The 14,451-nt window shown below is 47.0% G+C and overlaps 1 protein-coding gene across 5 annotated transcripts in view; it reads right to left on the reverse strand.

Annotated features, from left to right (window-relative positions):
* The window catches only part of DDX43 (DEAD-box helicase 43), a 576,458-nt gene that overhangs the window by 492,142 nt on the left and 69,865 nt on the right, over positions 1-14,451 (reverse strand). For all 5 annotated transcript variants that reach the window (XM_069235691.1, XM_069235689.1, XM_069235688.1 and 2 more), the window contains exon 4: positions 13,797-13,931. In XM_069235691.1, coding sequence (XP_069091792.1) covers positions 13,797-13,931 — 135 coding nt within the window. The remainder of the gene's footprint in view (positions 1-13,796; positions 13,932-14,451) is intronic.

A 14,451-nucleotide genomic window follows, 5' to 3' on the forward strand; every position in this document is an offset into this window, starting at 1 on the left:
GTTTGGATCTCATCAGTCTCTATAGATGCATCCAACTCCACGCGTTGTAGCAAGGGTGAGCGAGTCAAAAAAGTCAGCTAATTGTAGGGTCCTGGAAGAGTGTAGGTGTAATTGACTTCAGAAAATCCCCCGGTTTTGAATTGGGGCCATATATTCCAGCCATGGATAGGGAACTGCCATCTAGAAAGCCCTCCAGCAGCACATATCTGCCTTCCATATCCACTGTAGAGCATTCAACTACACGGGGAACCTCTGGAGCCAACCACTTTGGCAAATGCTGATGTGGCTGTCCCATGCACCATACCCCGCCATTTAGTTCTAATGTTATGCAGGTCTCTATCTATGAGATGCATTTCTTGCAGGATCGCTATATGGATCTTGTGACGCTTTAAGTATGCGTGTACCCTATTGCACTTGCCAGGGTTGGCCATACCGACATTCCATGTTACTACATTATAGCTGTGTGTCTGCATGTGTACATGAATATAGGGTGCAATATGTGGGGTGTCTTTTCGTGATCTCTTGCCATAGCCCCACTGAGAATCAATGGGGCCCTTAGGTCCCTGTCCCCCATCCACAAAGGCACTCCCCTGCCGTCATTCATAGTCAGTGTTGAAACCTTTGCTATAGCAGAAAACAACAAACAGTGTTTAACCCATCAGGGCTACGGCCAACAGGGCCAGAACCACCCAGTAACATGTTAGCACAACAGGTGCAGTTAATGACAATACTGTGAACAGTGTCCATTCGGAGGTTCACTCGGGGTATGGGGTACGGTGGCGTGAGAAATCAGCACCATGTCCCTGTCATCCCCCATCAATGACAGCAGTTCCCACACCCACCTCAACCCCAACTTTCAGTGGCTGAAGACGTGTACACCCAGGTCGCCATTTTTCTCATAGAGACAGCACATAGGTGAGCAAGTATAGTAGCCGGCCGAGGAGCAGAGCCATCCATAGCGGCACACTGAATGCAAGACACCCGAGTCCCTGTGGCTGGACTTCTGAAGGCTGGTTTGTCATTGTTCGCAGTGTGGCAACCAAGTGGTAGTTTCCGAAGTTTATGCGTGAAGTTAGAGGTCGTCAGCTGTTCGTGGAGTCACTTCCGGCCCACTGTTGAGGGAACTGTGGAGTCACTGGTACGGCCAATTGACAAATCAGAATCCGATGCTTTATCATCACGGAGGGCAGCACATGGGTTAGATGTAGGTTGGGTCACTTCAAGTAGTGCCTGCTCTTGGCCCTCAGCGGCTTGGGCCCTGGAGGGGCGTGTCTTGTTGCCAGTTCTCTTTTTGTGCTGGGGTTGGGGTGTCAGCCATTTTCCCTATTGGGGGGGGGGGGCAGGAATGGATCCTCACAGTGCATTTCAACCAAGCCCTTGGCATGCACCCACGTCCATGCATCCTCAGGTGAAGAGAAAATATGAGTCTTCCTCACATCCACCACCCACAAGAGTGCCGGAAACAACAGGGAGTAGGCAATGTTACTTTGGCGCAGAAGCTGTTTAGCCTTTATGTACGAAGTTCGTTTGTGTTGCACCTCCATAGTGTAGTCTGGGTAGGGGCCCTCCAGCTTTGGAGAATGAAGTCACAGTCTTGGAAACTGAGGAGACAAGCTAATAATGGCCTAGGCGGGGCTCCAGGTCTCTGCGGCCTTCCTGGAATCCAATGTGCTCGTTCTATAGAGAAGAAAGGCAGTACCTTTTTTTTTTTCTAACACCAGGTTCTTCAACCATTGTTCCGGGAATAAGTCAGCATTAGGTGCTGCCACATGTTCCGGAAAACCTAGGAAACTAATGTTATTTCTCCGTGACCGTCCCTCTGCGTTGCAAAAGAGACCTCTACCTTCAGTTGCGTCAACTGGTTCTGAATGTCTTTAACCCCTGGTTGTACCACATCTAATGAGACTTGGTTTTCAGACACCCTTTCAGCTAGTTTGTGATGCCCGACTCTAAGCAGATTGACCTCTGGCGCTACTGAGTCTATTTTTACTTCTAGAGTCGTTTTGGTGTCCAACATTGCCTAAAGAAGCTTATCAAATTGTGCAGAATGCACCTGTAAAGTCTCATTCATCTGTTGGAGGGTCGCCTCATTGTCTTTAGCAGTGGCAGACAGGAAAGGCATTGTTCCTTCAGCAAGTGGTGGCAACCACGCTGTTTTTGGTTTGACCACGAGTACTGCCGATTAGGCGGGTGTACCCGCAAGTGCGCAGTTCCCCCTTTGTTTAGAACATACGAACAGATGTGTATGAACAATGTTCAATGATGTGCCTATAGCATGGGGACTGATGTCCTTCCCTCGCCGTGTCACTCTCCTCTTGTCAATGTTCAATTAGTTTGTTTAGGAGTAACCTTCCTGAATACCCCAGAGCCGGCCTCAATTTCCAAGCTCTCAACAGCGTGTTGGGCCTGGTACTACTTGGCTTCAACGTCCAGCGCGGCCAAAGGGGTCAGAAGCCCTCTATTGCCACCTCCTGCACGCCACTGTACTGTTCGCTGCAGCCAGTCAATGCATGGCTCCCTTCCTATAGGGCTGCACTGCTTGATTACAGGCCCTTCAGTCCCTTGCCAGGGGGTTTCTCAAAATGTCGAAGGGAAGACCCCCTCCCCGGTCTCTAGGGAGGCCCTCGACTATAATTGCACTCGCCTCACGTCCAGATCCCAGCAGCATTTCCCCTATAGCTCGGTCTTCCTGGGCAGCGCGGCTCCTCCAGCGCACCACGCGTCCTCACTGCCTCATACCGCACCGCCAGCCTCAGCAGTTGCGTTTTCCCCCGTTCTACGGACTCATTCCAGCATGCAGTGCCGTGGCATGTCGCACCCCCACAGTCTGGCCAGCACCAGAACAGGCCGCATCAGGGTCCCATCTCCTTTTTCCAGTTGGCCACGCAGGCCGCACAGCTCTTGGGTGCACCGGCTGTCACCAGCGGGTCAAACAGGACCCCTCAGCTCAACTCCATTTGCCTGGGACTGTTGGGATCACAAATCCAGCATCTGGGGGGGAGGGGAGGTCCGTGTGGGGTGTACCAGCAGGATTAATTTGGGTCTAGGTGCAGAACTATTCACCAGCGTCCGCACCGGTCGCCATCTTGGACACGCCCCCCACACCCCACACTTCTTAACCTTTACATAAGCCACTGGCAGATATAATTCATGAGTTTGGGTTGTTTATCGTCTCATATGCTGACAACATACAACTGGTCATCTCCCCTGCACAGGGAAATAGCTCATAGTCCCATTAGCTGTCTCCCTGCTTCGGAAAAGTATCCAAGTGGATGCTGCATTGTTGCTTAAAATTAAATGGGGAAAAACTGAGCTAATAATTCTGGAGAACAGACCTGATCCTCATCCACACATTTATTGCTCAACCACCCCACCCCAGCCAAAAACATCAAAAGCCTCGGATGTGGTTGGATAAGCCCCTTTCCATGGATGCACAGGACACAAAAAAAAAAAAAAAAAAAAACTTGTGTTTACATGTTTTGGCTCCATTAGAACACTCCATAAAATTTTAGATATTATCCCGAGTGTTTTCAAAGAAATTGTAATCAAATCTCTTGTTCTTTCCCACTTGGACTAAGAGAACGCTTTGTATACAGGCTCCCCCAAATATACTATTAAGAGGCTCCGAAACGACACAGCCAGGATCCTATACAAGATCCCCAAATCTGCCTCACCAAACATTAATTAGTCTCTCTTCATTGGCTCCCTACTAAGGCAAAGGTGATACTTAAATCACTCTGCTTGGAACATAGAGGGCTTAATGTCAAAGGACCCACTGGGAAAAGGGCACTCATAGCCCACTACTGCCCCAGTAGGGCTCTGAGATCCTCCACAGGTCGATTCTTGAAGGTTCTCACAATCCACAAGGCCAGATGGGGTGGGAGGTCTTTTTCCTATCTCATCCCCAAACTTTGGAACACTCTTCCCATAGACTTAAGATGCCTAAACAACAAATTAAAGTTCAGGATAATGCTAAAAACATGGTTCTATCCACATCAATAGCCCTCCTGAGTTCCATCACACATCCCAAAGCAACGCTATGTCTTAACCAGTGATGGGAAGCCTATGGGTAGCCACACACTTTAGAAATCCGCATAGCTCCTTGTGGGGTCATCCCAAGCTAAAAAGATCAAGGCAGTGCAGGCATGGACCATTTAGCGACAGACACCCCTCTGTATTAGGATCTGCTATGCAAGGGCTAAGAGGCAGCCTCTAGAAGCTCAAAGAGAACCTAGGCTTCTATCACTGCAATGGCACATGAAGTACGTGTCCTGGATATCTGTTGGGCATCTACATGGGCATCAGTGCACACATTCACACAGTACTAAAGTCTTGAAATTTTGGTTCGCAGGGATGGGTCATTTTGCCCATTCAGACCTGCAGGAATTTTTGCTTTGAGCCATTCCATAGATCCACAATCTTGGATGGTACTACTTTGTTATTGATTCATACTGTGAGGAATCTGCCATCAGAAGACATAATTTAACTTCTTTAAAGCTCATTCTGGTTGGTATTCTATCAGAATGCAGATTCCTTACTGCCCTCCCACCTCCACAATTCTGTGGAATGGTCTCAGTTCCATCCAAAAGATTTCCAGTTTAGGAATCTCCAAACTAGTTCTTCCAGTTCTGTGATGGGCTCTGCATGGGAGGGCCCAGACAAGTTCACAAAAGAAAGTGACGTGAGTAAAGCGAAGCCACCTACGGCATGCAGGAACACTGCTTTTTTAGTTACCATATTCTGTCTAGCACCTGGGTATATTAACATGGTGAGGGTTCTGAGTTTTAAGTATCCATCTGAACTAGTGTATCTAGAGATCTTCAGGTGTGGATACCACCAAGAACACAGCAGTAGGCTGAAGTACCAAGTAGCCTACAGGGAGGCTGGGCTTTCTATTCCTTTGCAGCACATTTTCAATAGAATGTCACAATTCAAAGGACTTATTACAAGGGTCCTTGGAGGATCAGATTCATCCAGAAGAGGACTAAGAAGTCTATCTTGCGAGTTCTTACCCAAACATAGAAGAGGTCACTTCCATGACATCTGAGCTGACTGGAACGAAAAAGCACTCAGGACCTTTGTGTTTAATCAACGTCCAGTACTAGTCTATTTCTAGATAAAAGAACAAATATTTTTGCTACTGGCACCTGTATAGTAGGATTAAATAGTAACTTCCTTGAGATTATCCCCTATGATCATAAGTAAGATTAGGGACACTTCATGAATAACTGCTTAGACAAATCTGGAATTCGTAGGAATGTTCCTGTCAGCAATACAAGATAGTTTGGTCTACTTGCTGCACAGACAACTGCATTTATTATGAAGTGGTTTCTGGACCTCCTGCTCTGGAAACTAAATTGGCCCATAACCATGTTCAGGCACTAATGCATAGAGAAGTCATAAATCATAGCCAGATCAGGAGGTTTACTGGCTTGGATGAAAATTAGGAAACAGGACTCTACCTAGATACTCTTATTCAAGCTGAGGATGGTAGCACAGTGTGGAACAATGAGAAAATAGTGAGGTTTATAATTGCTACCATCACACAATATACCAATGCATGATTACCAGGAGACATTGGAAAACACATTTTCTTATCATATTGAACATACTGGGATTGAAGCAGGGCAGAGACTGTCCCAAGTAGTAGTTCCTATGTCTAGGAATGTGAAAGATTGAGATACTGGTCCTAACTAGGTTGGAAGGGTAACCATACTTACATATGACATGTTACTAAGGATGCCTTATATTTCACCTCCACAGGCTTAAACAGAAAGTACTAAAGTTTGGTTAATATGGCCAAATGAAACCAGTCAGTGCATAAAGACTCCACACCAAGTTACGGGAGGGCTTAACCTTGGAAATAAGTTTGATGAGACAACAGTCCACCAAACTACAGTCAAACTATGCTTCCTTTGGCTCAACTGGGCACCCCATACAATACTGCATTAAGGGCCATATGTACAAACACATTTTCCCATAGACACAGAATGGGTAAAACCCTTTGCTACATCTGGCCCTAAGTGTGTTAAAGTTTGGACAACTGGAATCAATTCTTCCTTCACTGTTCCCGATGCATCCTGGATCTTCGAAAACCAAACTGGGCTGACACCATAAGATCACACTGAAAATTCCTTTTGAAGAGGAGCTCCACTGGGCTGGACGAGGATTGCTCATGGACAGTTTGTACAGACAGACTGATTAAATGCATCAATCTCTGGGCACCATTATTGCATGAGTAAATGCTTAGTGGCAAAGGTAAAAAAACTGTGCTGGGAATTCTGCTGACAAGGTGGAGGAGGCAGACCTGGTTTGTAGTGGGTACTTACACCTTATACCAGGTCCAGTTATCCCTGGTTGTAGCAACTTAGGCTGATAGAAGGACACAACACCATCTTCACCTCCAGCAGCCACATCACCTTCACTCACACCACCGAACTCCACTGGACTGACCACCACTGCGTCCACTTCTTCATGAAACCCCCCAACCATCACTAACAACACACTACACCCTACCGCAAGTGGAACAAGCTCTCCAAAAAACACCTGATCGCCAACCTCACACAAGCTCCACCTCCCAACACCAACGACTCCAACACAGCCGCCCACAACCTCACACAATGGCTAGCAACCTGCGCAGACTTCCTCGCCCCTTTGAAAACAAACAACACCACCCGCACCATCAAGACCGCCCCCTGGTTCACCACAGAACTCCAAGCTTCCAAACGAGAATGCCGAAAAATTGAGAAAGCCTGGCACCAAGAACCCTCAATTAGCAACTTCTCCACCCTCAAAACAGCCATGCGCAAACACCACCAACTCATCCAGACCACCAAACAGTCCTTCTACAAAGAACGCATAGACAACACACACAGCAGCAAGGAACTCTTTGCCATCATCAAAGAACTCACCAAACCCAAATCCAGCACCATCAACCCTCCACACTCTAAAGACCTCTGCAAGTCCCTCTCCAACTACTTTCACCGCAGAATCGCAGATATACACAACAGCTTCACAGCATCAGCACCCACCATCACCACCACCGCCACAACCAACACCATAACACCCTCCCGCACCAATCAAATAAACACGTGTGTCCCCACCAACGATGAAGAAATCAGCAAAACCATGAACTCCATCCACTCACGCTCCCCAACAGACCCTTGTTCCCACCACATTTTTAACAAGGCCAGCCAAACCATCGCTCCCCAGCTCCATGCTGTCAACAGTCCCTTCGACACTGCAACCTTCCCTGACGTTTGGAAGCACGCCGAAGTCAACGCTCTTCTCAAAAAAAAAAAAACAGACCCGAAGACCTCACTAACTACCATCCCATTTCTCTTCTCCCTTTCCCCGCAAAGGTCGCTGAGAAGATAGTAAACGCTCAACTGTCTTGCATCTTAGAAGAAAAACAACATACTCGACACCTCCCAGTCACCTTCATCACCTGCAAAGACGACGTCAGGACCAGAGTGGACAAGGGCGAGACAGTAGTCCTCATCCTCCTAGACCTCTCTGCAGCTTTCGACACTGTATGCCACCAAACCCTCCGCGCACTCCTTTTTGATGCCGTAATTCACCACAAGGCCCTGGACTGGCTCACCTCTTTCCTCGCCGAAAGAACCAAAAGAGTTTGCCTCCCTCCTTCCCAGTCTACAGCCACCAAGATCATCTGTGGGGTCCCACAAGGATCCTCCATCAGCCCCACCCTCTTCAACATCTACATGGCTCCTCTCACCAACATCCTCTACCCCCACGGCATCACCATCATCTCATACACAAACAACACCAAGCTCATCATCTCCCTCACCAAAAACCCAGCCACCACCAAGATTAACCTACACGCCAGACTCCTCGACATCGCCAAATGGATGACAGCAAGCCACCTCAAATTAAAGTCAAACAAAACAGAGATCATCATTTTCGGCCCCAACAAGACAGCATGGAACGACTCATGGTGGCCTACCACCCTCGGACCACCCCCACCACCCACGCACGCAACCTTGGCATCGTTTAAGACTCATCTCTCTCCATGACCCAGCAAATCAACGCCATCTCATCCTCCTGCTTCAACGCCCTTTGCATGCTACGCAAGACTTTCAAATGGATTCCTATAGAAACAAGAACAGTCACCCACGCCCTCATTAGCAGCAGACTGGTCTACTGCAACGCCCTCTACGCAGGGACCACAGCCAAGCTTCAAAGAAAACTCCAGCGATTCCAGAATGCAGCCGTACGTCTCATCCTCAACCTCAACCTCCCTTGCCACAAACACATATCCACCCACCTCAGATCCCTACACTGGCTGCCCATCAATAAAAGGATAATTTTTAAAGTCCTTGTCTACGCTCACAAAGCCCTTCACGACACTGGACTGGCCTACCTTAACGAACGAGTAAACTTCCACATACCAACTTGACAGCCCCGCTCCTCCGCCCTCACTACAGTCCCCTGCATCCAACGCACCACCTCCGGCGGCAGATCCTTCTCCCACCTCGCCGCCAAGACCTGGAACTCCCTCCCCACCAACCTACGCAAGACCCAGAACCTCCTAACCTTCAGAAAGCACCTTAAAACATGGCTTTTTGAGCAGTAACCAGCAATTCCCCCCCCCCCCCCCCCCCCCCACGCCTTGAGACCCTACCGGGTGAGTAGTGCGCTTAAGAAATTATTTGATTGATTGAGGTAGGTGTAGCAGAGCAGTTTAGGCTGAACTAGGAGACATGCAAAGCTCATGCAATACCACTTATATTTACACAGTACGTATACACAAGTAAAGACAATACTCAGTGATACTAAAAATAAACTTATTTATTTGGGTGACACAGTACCAAAAATATCTTAGAGACAATACTCCTTCTGGAGTAAGTATTATACACAATATATACACAAGACACCAAAATTAGACAAGAAAATAGTCCTAGAACAATGCAAACAGTAGGAAAACCTATAGAATGCAATGGGAGAAATAAGGTCTGGGGGCAACACAAACCATATACTACAAAAGTGGAATGTGAATCACAAATTCCCCCCAGACAAGTGTAGTTTGTGCAGAATCGCTGGGAGAGTAAGAATAAAGTAAAGGTAAGTAAATTACCCCACCCCAGAGCCCAGAAAAACAGGAGAAAAGTACGGCAAGTTTCCTTAGGACACACTACACTTTTTTCGGGGGATTTTGCAGCAGCCAACTAAGTCTGCAAAGAACAACTGCTGGATTATTTGACCTGAAGACCGGCAAAGGAAGGGGACTAAGTCCAGAAGTCGAAAGAAGTTCCAAGAAGGACAGGAGCCCCTGCCAACTCAGATGAGGGTGCAAAAGAAGAGTCCCCGGTTAGTCGAAGACTGCAGAAATGTACCCTAGGAAGATGCCAGCGGGTTCCTGCGTGATGTAAAAGATGTCCCATGGCGTGAAAATTGTTGCAGATGAGATTTTGTGTTGGAACATGCCAATAAGCCTTGGCTACGGCAAAAGTGCGTTTTTTATCAAAATGGTGCTGGATGGACCCATTAGGGACCTGGGGGCCTCAACTCTATGTGAGGAGCAAGAGGGGGCTCTCAGCACTTTAGAGAGCCCTCAGGATGCCAGCCAGCACCCCCAGAAGCCGGGTTCAAAGGAGGTGCAAAACGTGGTTGATGCAGCACAACAAAAGAAGGTCCCACGCCGCCGGAGAACAACTCAGCGAGTTGTGTTGCAAGGTGGAGTGCTGGGGACCTGGGCCAGGCTGTACACGAAGGAATTCTGCAGAGTGCAGAGAAGCCTCAGGAGGCGAAGAAGACACAATACATAGGGGTACCGTCTTTCTCGGGGAAGGCAAGGTCTTACCTCCTCCAAATTGCGTCAGCAGGACCTCAGGAGAGTCTATGTCGATGATGTCCACCTTCTGTATCCTTAGGAGCATGCTCGTCGCCATGAGAGGAGTCCCATGGTACCAGGTGTCTCCTTGGAAGGTGCCTGCTTGGAGAGGGGAGTGATTCCGTCACTCCACTGGAGATTTCTTCGGTTCTTCTGGTGCAGGATGAAGACAGGGAGTCCCCAGAGCGTGCACACCATGGAAACTTGTAGACACTTTGTTGCAGTAACAGCGTTTCTTGGAGCAGGCTACGGTTGATCCAAGTTCAGAAGAGTCTGAAGTTGTTGCAGGGGATTCCTGAAGGAAACTTGAAAGCAGAATCTGAAGAGAACCCACAGGAGAGACCCTAAATAGCCCTGAGAGGGGGATTGGCTACCTTATCAGGTATGAACCTATCAGGAGGGGTCTCTGATGTCACCTGCTGGCACTGGCCACTCAGAGCCCTCCAGAGTGCCCCCACACCTTGCAAAGCAAGATGGCTGAGGTCTGGGACACACTGGAGGAGCTCTGGGCACCATCCCTGGGGTGGTGATGGACAGGGGAGTGGTCACTCCCCTTTCCTTTGTCCAGTTTCACGCCAGAGCAGGGGAGGAGGGGTCCCTGAACCGGTGTAGACTGGTTTGTGCAAGGAAGGCACCATCTGTGCCCTTCAAAGCCTTTCCAAGGCTGGGGGAGGCTACCCCTCCCCCGCCTGTAACACCTATTTCCAAAAGGAGAGGGTGTAACACCCTGCTCTCAGAAGAAATGCTTTTTTCTGCCTTCCTGGGACTGGGCTGCCCAGACCCCAGGAGGGCAGAACAATGTCTGAGGTGGCAGCAGCTGTAGCTGCAGTGCCAGCCTCAGAGAGCTGGTTTGGCAGTACTGGGGGTCCATGGTGGACCCCCCAAGATGCATGGAATTGGCTCCCCAATACCAGATTTGGAAAGGGGGGGGGGGGGCAATTCCATGATCTTAGACATGTTACATGGCCATATTCGGAGATACCATTGAAAAGCTACATATAGGTATTGACCTATGTGTAGTGCACATGTGTAATGGTGTCCCCGCACTCACAAAGTCTGGGGAAATGGCCCTGAACTATGTGGGGGCACCTTTGCTAGTGCAAGGGTGCCATCACACTTAGTAACTTTGCACCTAACTTTCAGCAAGTGAAGGTTAGACATATAGGTGATTTATAGGTTACTTAAGTGCAGTGAAAATGGCTGTGAAATAGTGTGTGCACTATTTCACACAGGCTGCAATGGCAGTCCTTTGAAAGGGTTTGTCTGAGCTCCCTATGGGTGGCAAAAGAAATGCTGCAGCCCATATGGATCTCCTGGAACCCCAATGCCCTGGGTACCATATACTAGGGACTTATGGGGGTGGGGGGGTCCAGAATGCCAATTGAAATTGGTAAATGAAGTCACTGGCCTATAGTGACAAATTTAAAAGCAGAGAGAGCATAAGCACTGAGGTTCTGGTTAGCAGAGCCTCTGTGACACAGTTAAGCATTACACAGGCATACATATTAGGCCACAGACTATGAGCACTGGGGTCCTGGCTAGCAGGATCCTAGTGACACAGGCAAAACACACTGACACACACTCACCAACAGGCCAAAGGTGGGGGTAACCATGCTAGAAAGAGGCTACTTTCCTACACAAGGGCCAATAGTGGATAAAGTAGGGCACATGGACTCTGAGGTCTGTAATGAGACTGCGTGGGGAAAAAAGTGGGTCTACATGACTTTTGAATCTTGACACTAACTGTGGAAGGCCAGGAGGAGGAGGAGGAGGAGGAGGAGGAGGAGGAGGAGGAGGAGGAGGAGGAAGACTGGCCAGTGCAGCAGCTGAGTGAAGTCCACTGGAGACTATGCCACCACACTACCCTTAACAAGCAATGTCAGCAATAATAAGCTTGTGTCAGCTGCTAAGAGGAGTCCCAACCCTGGGACGCAGTATCAATGCAAGAGGAAGTCCATGGGATGTTCAGGATTAGACAAGACCAATTTCTGGAATGCAGCAGACTGCTTTAAGCTGCCAGGGATACCCAAGCAATGTTCCCTGATACATTAGTAGTAACTATTGTCCATCCATATATCAAATACCACCTTAGAAACCATGTTTAAAGCACACACACAAAAAACGATCTTATATACTAAGATCATGCATATGCATATGTAGGATAAAAAGTCAAAGAAACATATGATGAACTATGAAGACTTTGGCCACTCTGTAAACTCACTCTCTCCAATGACAAGGGTTGCCATCTCTATTTATTTATATAGGTTTTAAGTTTGGAAAAATAATTCAAAGTACTAAAATAATATAGAAAATGGAGCTGAATAAGACAGAAAGAATCATGCCTAGGCCGCCATAAACACTGTCATAAGTGCATGATTGTGGGACATAATGAGTCGTTCCCCTCCTATGAATCAGGACAATGAGTGACCACACTTAATCTTGGCTTTTTATGGAAAGTTAAAAGTCCATGTCAATCATTTATATCCAGTGTTTACAAAGACAAACCATATTGTGTAGTAAAGGATGCCCTTCTTCTAAGTGGTTTTGAACTTGGTTGGGGTTTGTGGCCTAAGGAGGGGGGAGGGGGTCTAAAAAGACAGACAAGTGAATTGTGACTATCAAACTTAAGACCAGAACACTTTGGGCGTGACACACTTCACTGGAAGAACTGCTGTTCATTATTCCCATAGTACAACCAACCTCCTGGCGCAACAAGTCAGTCTCGGATCTGTAAATGTAACAATGGTAAATACCTTTGCTGTTTGAACTCTGCAACTAACAGAGTGAAACAACAGTCACCTAATATACTTTTCACCCATCTGGCCCCCAGCAGGACATAATTTATCAGCTCATGTATGCTTTTGTTTTAAACAATAGAGTGATTTATTATCAAGCAAGCCATTATTTTCAAAAGCCCCACTCTCTAGGGCTGGAATCACCACTATAACTGCCACAAGGAGATTGCCTGAGATGGGGAGGTGTAACACTTAGTATGGCACTGTAGTCAAATAATCTTCAACTTTGTGAATATGGCCAGGTGGCGGGAAAGGGAGGCCATCCACAAATATAGGTGGTCCAGACCCCCTACTTCCTCCTCTCAGCCTAATCTTAGAAAACCCTGAACCAGTGCTGCAACAATGGTATGGCAAAGAGCTTTTAGGTAGTTCATTCTGGGTGGCACAATCATGTACTTTATGGATAGTGTTCACACTAAAAAGAAATCCAATGCCACAAGCTAAAATGCTAAGATGCTATCCTACTGCCTTTCAAAAGCACCTAAACAAGTGTCCATGCATGAGGATAACAAACTTGCTAAGCTCACAACACTAAAAGTATGAATGTTCTGGACACTTGCACTTTTTGTCTGAGCTCAAGCAAGTCAATTGTCATTACTTTATTTTTCCCAAGATACAATCTTGCCATCACAAGAGGCCTTTCATTTAGTCATGATTAATCGATGATCATCTACATATATAGATGAAAAACCAAGAGGGCCCAGCCTCCTGCAGGCTGCAGATGGGCACACACTAGGACCTGGCATGACCTGAATGAGCGCCAATGCTGAGATGAGCAACAGCCTCCTTCAAGATGGTTGTAGTTCTTTGGGGGAGCAAAGAGGGTGAAGGGCTTAAGAAAGCCATGACTTGTGATTACTCAAGCTTCCCAGTGAGCACTGGCCCTTTCCTGTGTTAAGCGTGGTGTTTAAAGAACAGCCAAATATCTACTTATGTCAAATAATCATCAACTTTAATCTCTGGATTAAACAACTCAATCCTCACCCAGAAGGAACGTTTTTTTGCCAATACCACCACCATTCTACAGTGTTCAAAGGACCATATACTGGAAAGCATACTTTTAATAAGATACAGGTAACTTGCAAAGTTTACTAGTACTACTGATGTTGAAGTATTTTTATAGGTACAAAAAAGGTAAAATAAATTACCTTCCCACTTCATGGCTTCATATTTTGCTTTATTTTCACGAAGAGATGCCCAATTAATTGTAGGCTTTGGTGGTCCACTTGTTGGGGTATTATCAGAACCCCCTCTACCATACTCATGGTATCCAAATCTGTAATCTGTTGAATAAATTGACTAGATTATACATTTTGAGAAACAGAAAATACATTAAATCATCAACACCTCTTCAATCGCAACATGGAAAAACCTAATGACCTCAAGGACAGCATCAGGAAGGGCATAGTAGTTAAATTAAAATGAAGGATCAATACATCATCCAACTATTTTTCCTCGCCTTTAAGTTCAATAACAATTGCATATCAGCTGGATGGTATTTTGACTAAACTGGAGCTTGTAATTGGAGGACTGGGCTGCTGTAGGAGGTGTCAAGCCTCCAGCAAGTGAGAGCTAACCGAACACCAACAAGCTCATCGGAAGTTATCAAACACACCAAGAAATCTTTCACCACACATCTTCTAAAGGACTCTCTTGAAAAGTATGGACAGAAGGCATGCCTCACCTACTTGAAGCATACCACTGTACACATTAAAGGCTACACCAAAGGTAGCTTTTGATAACCAGCAGGAAGTCTCAAAGTATTTTCGGCCACACTGCAAATATAGCATTTTTCCAATCAAG

The sequence above is a fragment of the Pleurodeles waltl genome, chromosome 5, assembly GCF_031143425.1.
Source record: "Pleurodeles waltl isolate 20211129_DDA chromosome 5, aPleWal1.hap1.20221129, whole genome shotgun sequence".
Taxonomy (NCBI): Eukaryota; Metazoa; Chordata; class Amphibia; order Caudata; family Salamandridae; genus Pleurodeles; species Pleurodeles waltl.